This window comes from Sprattus sprattus, assembly GCF_963457725.1.
Source record: "Sprattus sprattus genome assembly, chromosome: 11".
Classification (NCBI taxonomy): Eukaryota; Metazoa; Chordata; class Actinopteri; order Clupeiformes; family Clupeidae; genus Sprattus; species Sprattus sprattus.
This window is the reverse complement of record NC_137909.1, coordinates 21492944-21511396: the sequence shown is the minus strand read 5'-3', so window position 1 is coordinate 21511396 and position 18453 is coordinate 21492944. Positions and strand designations below refer to the sequence as shown.

At 42.4% G+C, this 18453-nt stretch overlaps 2 protein-coding genes across 3 annotated transcripts; both read right to left on the bottom strand.

The window, feature by feature from the left end:
- Nucleotides 1-250: 250 nt before the first annotated feature.
- kiaa1958 (KIAA1958 ortholog) lies at nucleotides 251-12295 on the bottom strand (the record flags this gene model as incomplete). Of its 2 annotated transcripts, XM_080848264.1 has the most annotated exons (5): nucleotides 12156-12295; nucleotides 10428-11490; nucleotides 3532-3711; nucleotides 2931-3131; nucleotides 1785-2684 (listed from the first exon to the last, which is right to left on the bottom strand). In XM_080848264.1, exons 2-5 carry the CDS (start codon nucleotides 11458-11460, stop codon nucleotides 2377-2379), a joined length of 1722 nt encoding a protein of 573 aa, XP_080704390.1. In that variant the 5' UTR covers nucleotides 11461-11490; nucleotides 12156-12295. The 2 variants fall into 2 exon arrangements, with proteins under 2 accessions (XP_080704389.1, XP_080704390.1); XM_080848263.1 differs by lacking the exons at nucleotides 1785-2684; nucleotides 2931-3131; nucleotides 3532-3711 and adding an exon at nucleotides 251-1290.
- A 678-nt stretch (nucleotides 12296-12973) lies between these two features.
- hsdl2 (hydroxysteroid dehydrogenase like 2) lies at nucleotides 12974-18147 on the bottom strand. The gene is made up of 11 exons (XM_080847323.1): nucleotides 18009-18147; nucleotides 16781-16944; nucleotides 16166-16264; nucleotides 15862-15976; nucleotides 15078-15181; nucleotides 14885-14983; nucleotides 14421-14615; nucleotides 14145-14216; nucleotides 13749-13895; nucleotides 13415-13543; nucleotides 12974-13212 (listed from the first exon to the last, which is right to left on the bottom strand). The coding sequence occupies exons 1-11, from the start codon at nucleotides 18023-18025 to the stop codon at nucleotides 13100-13102; spliced, it is 1254 nt and encodes a 417-aa protein (XP_080703449.1). The 5' UTR covers nucleotides 18026-18147; the 3' UTR covers nucleotides 12974-13099.
- Nucleotides 18148-18453: the final 306 nt, after the last annotated feature.

Sequence of the window (18453 nt, the reverse complement as noted above, 5' to 3'; positions counted from 1 at the left end):
GAACACTTGGGTTTTTTGGAGAGCACACACATAACAGACAGTTAGATGACCATGAGGAACGATTCCCTGAATTTGACAGAAAGCGTACTGGATTAGAATTGCGAACTGTGCAATAAACATTTCGGAGGACACAAACAACAACATGGAAGATGACCAAGGCTAACCTTGTATTTTCAGCTTTCTCTCCCCTTGGACCTCATAAATCACAGTGCTTTCTGACCGCTGGTCAGTCTGCCTTTTTCAGGGCCGACTACATGGCATCGGCAGGGTCGAAGGATCCGGCAATGACGAAGTTAGTGGTGCCGGCATGGCTGCTCATGGACTGACCAGCCTGTTGGTTGAAATTGTTGCAGATGAGCACCAGCTGATTGCTCTGCGCCTCAGACAGCGTGCTGCAGCTCTGGTACACGCTGAAGTTGGTCCTCCTCCCCGGGATGTTGCCCTTCTCGCACATGGTCTTCACCATCTTGGCCAGCTTGTTCTTGCCCAGCGCCTGGCAGTTGAACCAGTGCAGCGCAGCCAGGTTCACCACGGGCTTGATGGACAGGTAGAAGGGGGCGTCCTCGTACAGCATGGCTTGGGGCCTCCGCTGTGCGTACTCCTTGTAGTCCTGCACGGGGCAAGTCTGGGGGTTCTGCAGGGTGGCGTAGATGCGGCACTCTGTGCCTGAGCGCCGGGTCTTGTTATTGATATCGCTCAGATCCTGGTAGGTCCATTCCAGGCACTCGAGTCCCGACTCGCAGGAGATGAGCTGAATGTCGCCCCATTTCAGCGTGGAGCTGTGGAAACCTGTGCAATGCCCAAATGCCTTGGTGTTGTTGAGCCACACCAGGTTAAGCAGCCCCTCGGGGTTGTACCGGCTCAGCAGACCCCTCTTCCTCAGCAGCAGCTCCTCAGCCACCGTCAGCTTCATCGACTTGTGCGGTTTGTTGCCCTTCCCCTTGAATTTCAGCTCCAGCTGCTTCTGCTTCAGGGCCTCCTGTGACCGCCTGAACTCCTTGTCTCGTGTGATACTGTAGTTGTAGCGCTGCTCCTTCAGGTAGCGCTCCAGGCCGCACTGGTAGTTGGCCAGGCTGTTGGGCTCGTACTCGGAGCCGTCCTTCTGTCGGGCATCCACGAAGAAGGAGGACAGATAGGCGTCCAACTCCTCGGGCGGGATGCAGTAGATCTCCCGGGTCTCTGTGGGATACTTGGCGATCAGGAAGTCGCGGAAGTTGCGGAGGGCCGTCTGGGTGCTGCGGATGGTCTTCTCATTCTGCTCACGGTTAGCTTCAGAACGGTCCTCCATATCTGTGGAAAAAGAAAAAGATGCATTTTCTTCTATATAATGGTAGTAATAAAGTATTGTGGTCACTCCTGTAAATAGATGGACAAAGTAACCGTATTTTGAAAAGGTTTTTTGGCCTTATGTGAGGGATGGCAAGAAGACTTTCCTATGCCAAATCTGAGACACATCTGATCAGTTGTAATGAAAACCACTCACTTGGTTGTTTTCTGTGGTAGCTAGGATTCCAACACAGCACTATAGGAGACTCAAATTCGTCTACCTCAGTGTAATTAAGTGTCTTATTTTGTCTTCAAAAAAAATGTAATAACTCGTTTTGAGACCCGTTAGTTATTGCAGTTTGAAGATGATTATATGAAGAAACACATTAATGACAACACAGAGAATTGGCATGGCTTCCAAATAAATGTTTTATTAGTGATATTGATTTTAGTTTCTGAAATGATTCAGAGATTTACTGATGCAAATCACCACACACATGTCAAGTCACAGAAGTAATATCGCAGGGGCCTCCAAGAAAAGAGAACTTCCAAGTGCTACATTATTCCACAAAAATCGACAAAAATGTTTCTGCATTATCTCATTATCTCGTATTGACCATATCATAAATAGACACTGAGTAGTTGTTCCCCGATCAGAAACACTGCACCTCACAAACATACTAAGATGACACATGATTTCAGATATGAGTTGACGGGGAACAGGGCTCCACAGACAGATGTGTAATTTGCACGAAGGTGAGCTTCAAATATGATCTGAAAACGAGTTGTGGACACTGGAGTCAGCACTGGTTGAGGAAAGAGAAGTTCTCAACAACATGGACCAACACAACAAAACATCCAAATCAACCATTAGTGAGCACAACTATCATTCGAATGGTGTGAGTGTTCTGACATACGAGTGTTCTGCCTACAGTAGCTTATCAGTGACAGACAAAGGCTGGGAGGGAGAAGTTGATGAGCACATCTGGGAATGAGGTGATTAGGACAAAAGGCCAAAAGAAAAGAAAGAAAAAAGAAAACACTCAGTCCCATCCATCGCTTGGAGTGAAAAGGGTGTGATTGTTGGGGGGCGGCTGATCTAAAGGCCTCTCATTTGCTGACGATTGGCAGAAGCTCCCCCTTGGCTTTCATGGCTTTGATCTTGGCTTTGATGTTGTCGTCCATTGCCTGTCGGCAGCGGACGGCGTAATGAGCGAGTGTCTCCTCCTTCTCGTCCCACGGGGGCAGTGCGTGGAAGACCTCGGGGGCGGCCAGGCTGAGCTCGGCGATGGCCGCTGTGCGGGAGATGGTGTTGCGGTCCACACCGATGCGGTCGAAGGCCACCTTCATGGAGACGCTGCGGCGGAACTCCTGCAGCGCTGCCATGTACCGCGCGATCACGCCCACCACGTTCTTCACTGCAGCAAGAGAATACACTTGTTAGCTTTAGTGCCACACACACACACACACACACACACACTCTTTCCATTACTGTAGTGACTGGATCACTACAGGGTTTCTCGCATATTTTTCCTAGTGTTTTTGTGAAAAAATGCCATATTTTATGGAAAAGCCATGTTTTAGAATCACAATAAATAAATAAATAGATGACCAGCCTGACGAAGCGACAGATATTCATTTTGGTTGTGCTGTGGTGAACTTACTGCGCACTCGTGTGTTCTCCCCCTCTCTACATCTCTTGGAGATCTTGATCCTCTGTCTGTCCAGAGGGTGCAGCTCCACCTCCTCGAAAGAGTCAAAGAGGGCAGGGGACTCAAACTGCCCACCCTCCTCAGGGTAGGTGTTGATTAGCTGATGAGAGCCTCCTGGTTCCATCTGGTTGGACGAATGAGCCCTCCTTTTTTCTATAAGATAACACAGTGAAGAATACACAACATGAACATACTACTACCTTGCAGAAATGAACGACTCAGCCCAAAGTACAGGTGTACACACAACCTAAGCGTCTATGGATATCCCTTTCTCCCAAAACAAACAAAAATATATAAAAACGTTTCTTAAGTTCTACCTCTCTACTTAGTTCTCTTTTTTTTTAATAGAACGAATGAAGGTTTCTTCATGCAGGCCCACTAGCTTATTCAACAATCCATAAAGCAAACTTTTAAGCACTTTGAGCTGCATTGTTTTGCAGGAAAGATGCTATACAAATAAAGTCTATTATTATTATATTATTGTTATCATTGCTCCCTGTACTGTACTACCTGTAAAATGCCTGTTTCGTGTGCCTCCACAGAGAGCCCTCACCTGGTCGAAGCTGGTCCTGCAGGAAGTCACAGATGAGCTCAGCCTTCTTGGTGAGCTCCTGCTGCAGCAGCTCCTTGTCCTGCTTCAGGCCGGTGATGGTGTCACCCATCAGATCAATCTTGCTCTTCTCCGCCTGCAGCAGGGCTTTCAGCCGCTCAATCTCGTACAGGGCCGGAGACACTGTGCAAAAGAAGAGACATGCCACTTGTTAGGCAATGTGTGCTTTTTATGTCAGCATTTTGAAAAAAGTTATTAAAGATGAATACTGTAAAGACAGAGAGAACATTCCATGTATACAGGGGCATGGAGAAAGGAAATTGTAAATTAAAAATGTTCAAACCAATGGAAATGCACTGAAAATGGAAAAGAAAAGGCACCATCACAAAAAAAATATTATTTTTGGGGCCTACAAATTTCACTTCCTTGTAAAAACGTAACTGCAACTTGAAAAACTATTGACCAGCGTAAACGACAGGTTTCAAACTCATCTGACCATTTGATAAATTCACATTTCCTAAATCCGCTGATCTAACATCATCTGGATATAACAGAGCCTCATTTAAAATAATTAAGAACATCTACACATATCGAGGCGGTGGCATATGTAAATATGCAGGCCCAGAAAAATTCCAATTGGGAACTAGTTTTTTCAGCAATTTTTTTTAAAGAATGGAGCAAAAAGTCACATAATATACAATCTGATTTGTGTAGAATACATGCATGCTTTATTATGTCAATACAAATTAACTTTTTTGCTAATAACAAAAAAAAACAAATTCAAAATAAATAACAATGCAATTTTACTAGACTAGTTTAAGCACGAGACCTAACTGCTAAGAACCGGTAAAACTTCTAAAATAATTCCCACAAAACTCTAAAATGCAAGATGGTAGTAAAGAAAAGTTGGTCAGGCCAAAAATTAAAAAAAAATTAAAATAAAAACATTTGTCAAGGTAATTCGATCCAAGAGACACTTAGACCCACCTGCTAACCTGCTACTACGGTGGTTTATGTTCCTTTCCCTGTCTCCAACTGCACAGCTGATCTTGGTTATTATGTAACTACTTTGCTTTAACTAGCAAATAAATGTACTTGATATATGTATGGATTTGAAGCATTGTGTTAACGGAATGTACATAATTCTGAATCAGCACCAACCTAGAAATGTATTGAAAACTAACTGTGATTCATTATGAGTAGGTTACTTGTCATGTTATGTATTTTATTTATCATTTCCATCTCAGTAGCATGGTAAGTAGTTTACGCCCTGACCGTTACTGCACATTCAAAAAGTGAAAACTAAACCTGATTCCTCAAGGGGGCCGATCTTAAAATCAGCGATGGTTTATACTGACATTTAGAGCACAATTAAGATTTTAAAAGTGGCTGACAACCATTCCCATCCAAGAGCTGAGTTGTCAACTCTCATTATGGTCAATCTCTCTGAAGAGATTCAGTCTTGATGAATTGAGAGACAGTCATTTATATTTTTCTTTTTAATTCCCACATTAAATAACAAAACAGAGTGATGATAAGCAAAATATCTTAGTTCAACATTCATCATGGAAATGTACGGGAATTAATCTAGCCTTATATACATTCATATGAAAATAAATACTACTTTACCTTTAACCGTACTGAAATTGAAACTGAAAAGAGATCTTAACAATTCCTACAATTAGTGAACATGGACGCCACACCCAGTTGAGTTTTATTAAACCCCAAATCCTTTAAATTAAATCTCTTCATGATACAATTGACCCTTCCGTGACCACTCCCTAAAACGGTAACTGATCAATCATAGCATAGCAACGGTTACTAAGCTCGGGACCTCAGTCAAGCGAGCCATTTTGATGAATGGAAGTCAATGAGAGAGACGTCTGCTCGAGAAGAGAAAATGAAACGTTGCGCTTATGGAGTGTGTAATTCTGACAGCCGATATCCAAAAAGGCTGGAGGGAGGGGTAACATTTTATCCCTTCCCAAAACCCAAGACCCAGAGAGAGAAATGCCTGCTGTGGATCAAACAATGTGGACGACCCCCCCATCAGCTGAATGTCAGCAACGTAAACAGAAGCACCTACGTTTGTTCCAAGAAGCTGTGTCGCTAAAATCTGCCCACTGCATCGAAAACGTGAGAAAACCCTTGCTTAAAATACGATTCAGTTTTACCACCTTACATGTTTGCGTAGCGGCGACTGTGTAGATAATAGAACACATAAACATAGCTGGAATGAACCTTTTAGCCTTAGCATTTGTCTGTCTACAAACACGGCATGTAATGTCGTGGTTGTAGCCTATATAAGCATATTGCAGACCCTTTTGCCTGCTTCGATCTGAGATCTTGCCATTTTTCCAAAAAATGCTTGTGATTTCTTTGGGAAGAGCTGAAATTGACACGGTTGAAAACATGTTGCCACGCCATTCATACCAATGCCGAGAACCTGGGAAACGTGAATGCTTGACTGATACAGCAACCTTTGCTAAGGGGGGTGGAGTTTGCGGAAGGGTCCATTGTGTTTTGTTATAACACGACTCACTACCTACTTCTGTTTGTTTGTCCATTTTGTCATTACTGTGGCGACAGTCACTAAAATCTGTTTACATTTCCCACACGTTCCCTAATTTGGTTGTCTCTCTATGTTGCCGTTTATATATGGTCATCTGTGTCTTTTCTCTGTGTCAGTTCAAAAGCCATCAGGTGACTGCTGAAGGTAAGAAGGCCCCATCATGTAGTGCTCTGGGCTGAAGAAGGCTACTTGGCCTAGCCTGCGCCTTTGGCTCATCCTCATTCTGCACTTGTTGATGCAGGCTTTCTTCAGCTTGGAGGAGTCCACTGACGTCCAGCCATCCAGTGTAGAGCAACGGAGAACATACGCTGTGAATAAATAGTGTTGGTGAGTGTGTGCGGGACTAAGCCTATATGCGAGTCACAACATCTTCCTGAAATAAATAACTTCAGATGCATGACAAATGCAAAAAAGTCTTCTTTGAATTTTTTCAGTCTGAACTACAAACATATAATTTATTGAGTTACATACTGAGCAATTTTTTCCACCGAAGATTTTTTTTTTTTACCAAGTGCAATCAGAATCTGGACGCTCATTATACTCACTGATAATCCCGTCAACAATCCTTCTGTCCAAAACCTTCTTGCCATTGGGCACTTTGCCCCTCTTCCCAAACGCCACGGCCCCTACGAGATCGTCCTCGCTGAAGAAGTGCTCGAAGAGCTGGTGGAACAGACGCATGCAGTCCTGCCTGGACTCCTGGTGCATGGTGGCCAGGCGCACCGTGGGCAGGTACACCCCGCAACCCGGGTAGAGCTCCTGCTGGCCCGGCCCGGGAGAACTGTGACCCACCTCCACCTGATCTTCAATCAGGGGGCTCTCCTCCTCAATCAGTTCCAGGCAGGGTGGAGGGTGGGGTGGGTGGTGTGGACGAGGAGGCCGTGTTACCCGCTCTTGGGTAGGCGGTTCCTCACGGAAAGAGAGGATTTTACCAATGACCGTCTGCAGGCTTCTAAGAGTGCTGGGATCTGTGCGACAGAACAATCGTATGTATTTCAGCCACGAAAAGAAGAGAACACATGCTCTATCAGGTTCGGAGAGAGCAAAAGGCCCCCCTTAGTTAAATCACAGGAGCTATTTGATAAGTGAAATCAACCTGCTAAAACTATAATTGAAGAACATGGCTAGGATGTTGATTCTCTAGAGCCTAACTTATCAACTCCATTCTTGACAAAAACTGAAGAATAGGAAGGAGGACCCCATAAAACGGCTTCGCCATGAGAGAGGGATGACATCTCATCTCACCTATACTCGCAACAAATTCCTCGAGCTGCCATTTGCCTTGGATAGACTGCTCATTACTGGAGTTACATAAAAACGACATGGACCCCTCTGCTGTGCCTCTCGCTTTGGGCATGTAACCCAAACAGCCTGCAATGAAAACAGGGTAGATTTAGAGGAATGCTTAGAAAACATTAATATTGAATGATTTGGTGAAATGACCAGTTTTTGTGGTAATTTTCTTTGTACACAAATAACTTATAAGAGTTATAAGGATGAGCCTATTTGCAGGTGCAAATACAAAAGCCTCGATCTTCTCATTGCAGAAAAGCCATCTCATTGGCAACAGTATAAGCAAGTACTCAAATTGTGACTTGTGATTGATGGAAATACTATTTTACAACACTTCTTGGAGCCCATTAATGCACATGATATTAAAAAGCAAAATACCTTCAGCGACCATTCAAGTCACTACATTTTAAAATCCCAGAAATACGTATATTTCACTGATTGGAAAGGTAAATGAAAACATAACATAATCAGGTGGGTATTATACTTTTTATTTTATAAAATTAAACCTAGTCAGGACAGAAGTCTATGAGCACAGAAAACCTCATACCTTGTGTTACACCTTTCTTACACACATATAATCTGTCAACCATGCTACCTGAGGCTATGTGCAACATGAAATTTAAAAAAGAAAAGAAAAAAAGAATAAGGACAAACACATTCATAACTACAAGACTGTTTAACTAAGTACCAATAACAGGCAAACTAACCATTGTATAAAAAGGATGACATCCCACTCTCTCCATATTCCATCTTCTTTCTTTGGCAGACCTGTAAGTGGGGATCATAAACTTGTTCATGACTTGAAATCAATATATGGTGACTAAAACAGCTATTAAAAACACAGAACTAGTCACTGAACTGGTTAACTTACTATTTTCCACAGTCACTGGGCTGACTAACTGGCTAAGACAATTTTAAAATGTAACTTTAAGATAACAGTCTAACTTGGCGCACACACAGAGATATATATTTTTTTTAAACAAATGAAGAACTCACCTGCACTGTGATGGGTTATGACCGCGGTGAAAATCAAATATGGCCTCAAGTGTTCCCTTCTCAACTGAAACGCCAAAATATATTGACAGTACATGACTGTGCGGTCTGACAAAAAGAAAGCAGTGATCTAGGCATAACTCCATTGTCGCCACAGGAATAATCCACATATATTGCTCCATAATGCATTTAGCAATAATAAATCTTATAATCATGATAAAAGTTCAAATAGAATTTGCATATATTACATTATATCATATTGTTTTATATGAAAGGGACAATGTGAACCGAAATGGAATTTTTAATTGAAAACTGAGGACTTTACCATGAGCTCAACTGATCTTGGCTATTTCACAGACGTAAAAGAACATTTGTAGGAGAATTAATGAATGCACAAAATCTATTTTTTTCAAACACATGAAACAACCAATCCATTTCAAAATCCATTTTTTGTTGTGTTTTTTTGTTTTGTTGTTGTGTTTGGCTAAACTGGTTTAATGAATCTTCTGGTAAGACCAGTAGAGCAAGCCTTAAAGGTGTGGTAAAATACAGAAAGCATAAACGCTACATTCATGGTACCCTCTGTAATAGCCTAATTAAACAGGTTTGATGGAATAGTACTGGATGCTGGTGTTGTTGTTGAACTTTAGGACTGACTCAGAGACTGAGGACGGGATCACTTTTAGATGAGTGAGTCAGTAAAAGGAAAACAGATATGTTTGATAGGCTATCTGAATTCATCATCTCTATTCATAAACCACAGTAGGCAACATTAAACCAACATGGCTGCATTTTGAGTGTGTGTGTATGTGTGCATGCATATGAGCGAGCGAGTGAGTCAGTGAGTAAATGAGAGAGCGAGAGAAAGAGAGAGAGAGAGAGAGAAAGAGAGAGAGTGTGTGTGTGTGTCTGTGTGTTAATTGAAAGTGACTACTCCCTCAAGCCATCAAATCTGAACGCAGCCTCATCTGGGTGATGTACCAAATGCTGCATCTCATTACTGTGCCGCCCCCACCACCCCGCTCCGTCACTGACACTGACAGCACGGTCCTGGGCCTGCTTCACTGCCTCGATGATTGACAGCTCTCAACCCCTCTCCTGCCTCCACAGCCACCACCCCCTCCTCAATCAGCAGACAGGGCGTGGGGGTGGGAGGGTGGAGGTATGTGATGTCTGAGCACTGACAGGGGATAAGATTAAGGAATGGAAAGGAACAGGAAGGGGGAGGGGGTCCGTCTTCAGCACTGCAGCATGATAAATCTAATATACAGTCCTGACGGCACGCCCCCGACCGCCCGTAAATGTTATTAAATGAATAAATCAGAACAAAGGCTGCCGTAGCTTGAAAGAAGGCACGGCAATATGAGAACTAATATGTACGCTGACGTGCCACATGCTGCGTGGTCCTGCTGTCCCTTACTACACCGCAACATGGGCCAACACTCTATGGGACTCGGTGCCCTTTTGTGTGTGTGACATCCAAATTTGAACCTCTCCGGTGGGTCCGTTTTAATATGTGAAATGGGTCACTGACATTCACATCATTCAAATCATGTTTTCAACTCCTGAACAGCCTTACATGGTCCACTGCAAATGTCCTTGAACAAATAGGCCTAATTAATGGACTTGCTAATCACCTTGCTTGATTTGCATGAGATTAACATAAGTGGATTCCCTGTAGTTGGCATACTTTAGTCTGAAAAACAAGTCACAGGTCTAGCGCAGGCCCTTGGTATTTCTTGGTCAGTTTTTAAAAAAATATGGTAAACAGACTGCCTCAACCAACAGTAAAATTGAAGTAGGTTAGATCACAATATCATGAAAATGTGTGTGATAATGTGTTTTTGAAATAAAATAATAATAACTAACTGTAAAAACACTCATACTAACCTAAAGTCAGGAACAAAAAAAGGATAGTTAGAAATTCACTGAATTTGGCAAAAAAAAGTACTGGATAATAATTGGGGACTGTACCTGTAAAGTCAGGTCAAAGACCCAAAAGAGGTATCATAGACTGAAAAAAAGAGGCGTAAGACTTTACCCGAGGCATCTGCTCTGGAGTCTGCATTTAGGGTCTGTGCCGCCATCAGGTCCAGGTCTGTGTTTATCGCTGTGCCCAGGTCTCCATATGGCACAGAGGACTTTGCCAACTCATCCCCAGGCATCCTGTCCAGAAGCTCACTCTTGCTGGGCAGGTGTAAGGATCCGGCAGGGGCGCTGGAGCTCTGACTGGGCGCTTTGCTCTGGGCACTGTGGAGAGGGGCACGCATGGGGCGACCCATGGACTGCGGGTGCGGGGAAGAGCTGCTGCCCGTGGCCAAGGGCGAGACCCCCAGGGAGTCTCCATCCACCGACGATGGTTTGTGGGATAGAGAGGAGAGGGACGAGGGACGCGTGTGGGAGCTTGGCCGTGGCGACTGAGAGACAACTGTGGACGAGGGGCCTCCTTCGGAGCCCGCAGCTAGCTGGGCATTGGCCACTGTGTAGTAGTCCTCCGATGTCTCCTGCTTGATCTTCTTAATGGCTGGGTCCCCGGCACGCACCTCTAACGCTCCTCCCCCGGGAATCGTCCTCTTGCGAAGTGGCGCATGCTGCTGGTGGGGCTCCGAGTCACCATCCTCGTCCGTGGCTGACGACTCGCAGACGATGTCGAACAGGCTGCTGTTATACTCCTCCCCGTTGTCGTCCGCCTCCGAGGGCTCGCTGCAGTTAGAGAAGTCACATGAGTCGCCCGCCTGTCCACAATTCCCCTTCCCCTTGCTGGTATGCTCCAGAAATCGCTCCCTCTGGCTGCCTGAGCCACCTGTGGTGCCCTGCATAAGGTTCTCTGCATTGATGCTACGGCTGTCCGGGTAACAAACTCGCTCCTTCTGGCTGGTCTTACATGTGGCCGTCAGTGGCCAGTGGTAGGCGTGGCCTGCGCTGCAACCCCAGAGTGCGGTGAGGTTGCCGTGGGCACCCTCGGTGAGCAGGTGCTTGAGACCGGGGATGAGCGTGCAGATGGTTCCATGGCTGTGTGCCCACTTGACCAGCTTGGCCAGGTTGTCCGATGAGGTGTGTAAACAGTCTTCCATGTTGAGCTGCCTCCCCTAATAAAAGGACACCTAAGAGTTGACAATGATTCGTAGTGTTTACAACGAGTAACACAAATAAGTTATCAAATAAGTGATACAATTAAATAGGTAGTAAACTTTTAAAATACATCAAGTTTGGTGGTTACTCGCAATAATGTCAACTGACCCCGAACCACATGGTTCGGTAACAGCGTAAGTTTATATAACCTTTATGTTATAACCACAGTAAAAGATCTACACAGGAAAAAAAAAAAAAAAAGCCCAAAAGCCGTTCAAAGTTCAACGTAAATCGTATGTGACCATTTGGCCAATGTTCAATACATTTTGGCAGAATACTCTTTAAGTTGCCTATAAATTGGCAAAGTTGGCCGCAAACGTAACGGTAAATATCGTTTAGCGTCGTTCCCTGCTCGCAACTGTTAACATTTGCATTGTCACAATGCAAGCTATTCGCAAGCTTCAAGGTCCATTAATAATTTGGTAAGCTGTTATCAACAGACGGGAGAAATATTGCATGTAAACAAAGGTTAGCATAGTGGGATGGTCAACTGAAAGATATTGACAGTACATTAGCATCTGACCCAGGCATTAGCATCTGAAGCTAGCTGTCGATGCCCCGAGCAGACGTATTCATTCGGCTGGTGACAAGCCATCACATCGAACAAAGACATCAAGAACAAAACATTTGGCTATACCTTAGTGTAGGAGAATCCTCTTGGCGTTATAAGCACTCACATGTAGAAGGTTAACGTACGTACGTAACGTAGGGTTTCATGTGCTACTCTTCTTCATTAAAGTAAATATATGTTGTCGCTCATATAGATGTTTTTTTAACACACTAAAATGAACAACCTCGCACATGCGCACTTGGGTACTTCCGCGTAGACAGGAAACGCGTAATAAGTCACTTGTCTGTCAGCTGGTGTGATTACAATAATACTTTGAGTTTAACTGTTCGTTCATTGGGCAAGGTTGTGATAATAGGGTGGGTGATAATATTATAGATACCAAATTGGTGAGTTTGTTTGACTGATATTGGTCTTTGAATTATAAGTCTTCCGAAGCAATCGGTTCACTGAATATGTGTAGAGAATCAGATGCGACGGATTCATTTCCCCAGGCGAATCTTAATATACTTGTTTATTTTATTTCTATTTTGTTACGTTTATATTTCATTGATATTGTTCTTACATATTGTTGATTTCAATAAATTCACAGATAACAGATGCATTTGTAAAAACACTTAATAATAATAATAATAATAATACGTTTTGCACTGTTGTATTGTTTTGTGTTGTGATTTGTGTAATATGTGTAAGCACACCTGAGAGCCACTGCACCAAGACAAATTCCTTGTTTGTGCAAACTAACTTGGCCAATAAAAGCTGATTCTGATTCTGATTCTGATAATAATACCATTATATTTACAAATTACAAAGGGGTGCATTTTACTTCCACGCACAATAACCCAATATTGACACTTATTGCTTTTGAATATCAACTCCCAAACATATTAAATTAGCAGCATCTTAGCAGTAGGTTTATTAGAAACTTAAAAAAAAAAAAAACGGAACAATTTGTCAACACACATTGAGAGAGAGACAAGGCAAGGCAAATCCTTCAAGGCATTTCATCTTATTTACAGTTTAGGTTTCATCAAGCCCATCATTTTCTCCATCCTAAGGGCGAGACTCATATCCCCCTTGATCTTCAGTTTTCCTGACATGAAGGCCATTGTTGGTTTCATTTTTCCTGTTGAGGTAGAGAATGTAACTTGTAAACCTATTTTATTAACACATGCCATGTATTTTTCCAACACTTCGCAACCTATTAAACATATATAATATATATCAACAACCTCAACAGCTTGGGTAGTGGACAGGTTAAACATGTTTTGGTTGTTCCTCTTAAATTGATGCTGTAAGAAGTTAAACAACATTTTTCTATGCCTCACCTGTAAACATCTTGATGAAGTCTGCACTGTCCATGCTCATAATGACATCTGCTTTGACTGGCGGCTCCCCGCTACCTGCACTTCCTGCATCGTTCTTCAGGTCAATGTACCAAATTCCAGGATGCTCCCCTGAAAACCAATACAGAATGTCATTCAATGCTGTTTTGCCTAATGGACATGCTAAAATCATCTCACAGGTCTAAACACTCAATTTCCAGCTACTGTGACAAATACATTGAGGGGAATACAACTTGTCGTAAATGTATATTGAGGAGGATGAAAAGACAACACACCCACACACAGAGGGTGGCATGTTTGCTGAACTTGCATGTACCTGAAAGGTCAAATTTGTATACTCCTTTAGTGCTCTTGACCACATCTGGACTGATGATTCCCTTGATGGCCTTGAAGGTGTCTGCAATAGGACCACCGCCTACAGCATGTCCACTGGCACTCCCAGCCTTGAAAGCAGGAGTAGCACCTACACAGGCAGTTTTGATTCTGTGAGTAAAACTCCATTTATACATGTCAAAGAGTCTAGCACTTTGCACAGTCCTCCCCCTCTAAAAGATTCTGTGCCACACATTAACCTGGACAAAAATCATCAAATGTAAATGACCCAACATATTAAGCAGAATGTGGCCCAGGGCCACACAATGCCTTGGTTACTTCCTCCTTTGAATGTGAAACAAAGTAAGAGTGGCAGTACGGATTATCCATTATTTCTAACCATGATCCTCCATGAGCTTCACCAGATCCTCTGGCTCTGCATCCAGGAAGAAGTCAGGCATCAGAGGATGACCTGGTAAAAATATCAAATGGTTATGACACGTCCTCCTGTACAGAGCCGGGGTGTTCTGTATCACAGGGTATTCAAGTCCATAACTGCAGTCTGTTCTCACACTATGATCTAAGAAGTATTATATGGTGTAAAGAACAGTAAGTTCAGTTTGATAACTATACAGTACTGCATGAGATTGTGAAAATGGAAGTCTTACACACAAACCTGGCTCAACTGCATATGTTTCAAAGTCCTTGATCCCCGCCTTCTTCAGAATGTCCTCGTCGATGACAAAGTTCCCTGTGAAGTTGGTGGGCTGGCTGAAAATTTCGTAGGCTGCATCAGCCATGATCTCCACCTTCCTGCACTGGTTCCCTATATCCGCGCCTCCCAGCATGTCCATAGCTGCAGTCTGGATGGCTGGAAAACAGCGTAGGGACATTCAGAATTAAATACCACATTTAAAATGACTAATGAAGATCAGTGCAAGATAACAATATCAGATAAATGGAATGTTTTCTGAAATGCATTGCATGTTTTTTTGCATAGAAGTAACACCCACATCATATGTGTGAATGTACGTATGTTTGCATACATATATATGGGTCTATTTTCAAGAATGAAACCTTCTCACAGACTGTGAGAGTTCATCAATGCTGAAAATGCTCATTAACTAATGATCAACGTACCTGTCTTAGGCCATAAGGCATTAACGGCAATGGATCCTCTGAATTCTTCCGCCATTCCAAGCACACACATGGACATTCCATATTTGGCCATTGTGTATGCTAATTGTGTGCAAAAAGACGGACACATAATTACTTACATGCACGTAAACGGTCATATGCATTATTTTGGTTAAATAAACTACTTTAGTCCTACCAGTGTGGTTTTTGAACCAGATGGGGTTAAGGTTTAGTGGAGGACTGAGATTTAGGATGTGAGGATTTTTACTCTTCAGAAGATGTGGGATACACAGTTTTGACCTGATAGAGGGAAAAGAAAAACAAACATAAAAAGAGTTGCTTTTGTCTTTGAGCAGGAATTGAGAGCCTTCTTACTCCTTTTCTAGAACAACTACCGACATTTACAAAAAAGAAACTGTAAATGGAGCCGTGAAATAAGGCCATCGACCACTGTGAAGGGCACCACTCTTACACAGCACCCCTAGAGCGCTGGCCTTGTTAGCCTCCACTACCTAGCTCGAGGGAAATTAGTTTAGTAATGAATATTACTATGCTTGTACAGAGCGTGTGTGTGTGTGTATGTGTGTGTTTGTGTATGTATGTAGTAAAAATGTCAATAAGGGATGAAATAGTATATTATATACAGTTTTATATTTGGAAAGCATGATTATTGTTTCAGGATCAAAGTCAAAGTCAAAGTATGTTTATTATTGCATGTACCAAATTGCTTCAGCACCGCAAAATTCTTACGATTTGGCAAGCAACATTCATCTTCTACGCAGTAGACGTCATAATGCAGTGATGACATCTACTGGACAATACATCAAACTACAACCCTTATAGAAACAATGCGGTAAAAATAATGTGAGAGTGGCTTGGACCGTGGGTACACTTTGTATTCAAATATGTATTCTGCTTTTCAGGTTACCAAATAAATTAAACATTTCTAATATCTCATCCTCCTGCTCTGTAATGCTTACGTGAGGTATGTTCCTCTAAGGTTAACGCCCATCATAAGGTCCACTTTCTTCATGGGGGTCTCCAAAGTACCGGTCAGGTTGATTGCACTGGCGTTGTTCACAAGAATGTCAATTCCTATAAAAATCCACAACAGAAGGAGAAAATCATCAGTGTGGACAGGAAGGTGGTTTATATGGGTTTTGGTGTGTTGTGTTGTTAACCTTCACAAGTTTTGTGTTAGTGTTGTAAAGTTGACCGCCCAATCAAGAAGGTTACAATAGTGATGATAGTGTGTGAAATATGACATAGAATTATGTGACTCACCTCCAAACTTCTGCACAGCTTGTTCCACTGCCACATTAATCTGATTTTCATCTCGTACGTCTACGATACAGGGCAAGGCTTTCCCTCCAAGTGCCTCAACTATAAGAAAAAAAAAAAACATTATTTCCAGCAGCAATTTGGGACATCAACATAATTAATGATAACTACATCTTCCCCAGAGGTTGTCTTTATTAACAACTTCTACAGAGGTAAAGGTCGGTATTTATCAGACAACCTGCAGCGATTAGGAGTCAAACCCCAGTCAACCACAGTCAAAACGCTAACCACTGCCCCACTACATTCCTCTACAAAGACCTTCTACAACTGTACAAAACTTACAAGGCAGATAAGTATGGGTAGTCCAAAAGACCAGGCCAAACTGTTTTATCAAAAAAGCTCTGTTAAAAGACAAGCTTTTGAAATTGTACTTATGTTAAAGTGTCTATATAAAACTGTACATCTTGATTACTCTCCTCCCAATTTCTTTGAAAAAGCACACTCTTAAATTAATACAACACATATGAATAACATAATACTCAATGAAAACCAAAACTTCAACAAAGCCTTCATCTTTTGTAATATTCAAGGTCATTGTTCTGACACTGGAGAGCTTACTCTCTTCAGCGGCTGTGTAGATGGTCCCTGGGAGTTTTGGGTGGGCCTGTGCAGTTTTGGCAGCGATGACAACATTGGCACCATCCTTGGCAGCTTTAAGGGCAATGGCTTTCCCGATGCCTCTGCTTGCCCCTGTGATAAACAAGGTGCAACCAGCCAACTTTCTGTAAGCAACACAACAGTTCTGCTCAGTAACTGCTCTTCATTGGAAATTGTATTACACAGAAACTTTTGAAGGTTAGGTGTGCATAAAACCTTCTGAAAAAAACAACTCAACTACTAAACTAAAACTACTACTAGTATCACTTAGTCATTAAAGGATTATTACATATATTCAAGTTATACTGGAGCACCAACATCTCAGGACAACTCTCAACTTCAGAAGCGCCACTTGGACAACGTCACTTGAACGCTTTATTAGCTACATTTCGATTAATCTGACACTAGGTTTCTGCTTCACATTTAACTGTAAAATTACCTTGTAATACATTGAAAAATAGGAACAATGCACATTTGACCTCAAAGAGGTTGAACATCTGGGTGAAAGTTCAACGGTCGCTTGCCTTAGTCACGTTAGAGCTATGTTTATTTGATGTCCAATCGCATTACTTGACCAATGGGTACAAGTGGGGTCAATGCTATATATCACTTAACAGTTAAGCAAGGAGCAAAGCTACACTGTCATTAGATACAATAGTAACCGTATTAGCTAGCTAAACAACTAGTCCCGTGGACTGTTTGCTGAATTCAAAATCAGAAACAAAAGTTCGATACATTGTAGCTCCTAATTTATACTCTTAAATGTGTTAAGTACTCACATCATATATAACCTACTACACAATACGTTTCCGCGTTATCAATATTATCTGCCAAAGTTGAGAAATCCCTAGCTAACGAACTCAGCTAGAACTCTTTTCAGTTGTCAATGTAGCTTAACAGGTTAGCATACAGCTCGATAGCCTTGCTGATTAAACTTTGTATACAAGTTCAAACGAATGCAATGACGTAACTGTCATTTTTATAACACAGACATGATATTGGCTTACTACACGTCTTTCTGACAAACACTACGCACGTGCATATTGACTAGCTAAATGGCATGAAGGACATCTAGACTGTAGATATGCTGGCCCGAAATAACTAGCTAGCCAACCAACTGTTTTAACAAATAACATTAGCTTGCTAGCTTCAAAACACGCTTGCTAGCTTTCGAAAATAAAAAACTCACCCTGTATTTTGCAGCATTGTGTCGGATCTTCTCTACAAAACGTAACAGTAGAGGTGAGACAAGTCGAGGCAGCGGCTGTGATATAATGAATGACAGTGGTGGCAAGCAACTTTAGCGTACAACAGCCGACTGCCTTGCCCTTTACCCTACAAAGACCAACCAGATCCAAGAAGTGACACTCGCCGCTGGTTATGAAAGCAACGGCCACAATGTTGTGTTTCGCAAGCTCATTGTTGTTTCTTTATGGTACATTTGTATCTGTAGCCTAATCTTCCATTATTTCTACCCGTCATTACATTATATCTATTAGTGTAGGCTAACATGAGTGACATATGTATCCAGAATTGGCATACTTTCATGAAAAGAAACGTTATTAAACATAACTTTCAAAATCCCTTTTAATTATGTATCTCATTATCGTGCATTATCGTATATATAATGTTAT

Bases quoted from the DNA above. Each gene is read 5' to 3' on its own strand.
- hsdl2 (XM_080847323.1), bottom strand. The intron at 15,977-16,165 runs GTGAGTCACATA...GGATTTTTATAG, and splicing joins AGCTGTGCAGAAGTTTGGAG to GAATTGACATTCTTGTGAAC. The intron at 14,984-15,077 runs GTAGGACTAAAG...GCACACAATTAG, and splicing joins CTGGTTCAAAAACCACACTG to CATACACAATGGCCAAATAT.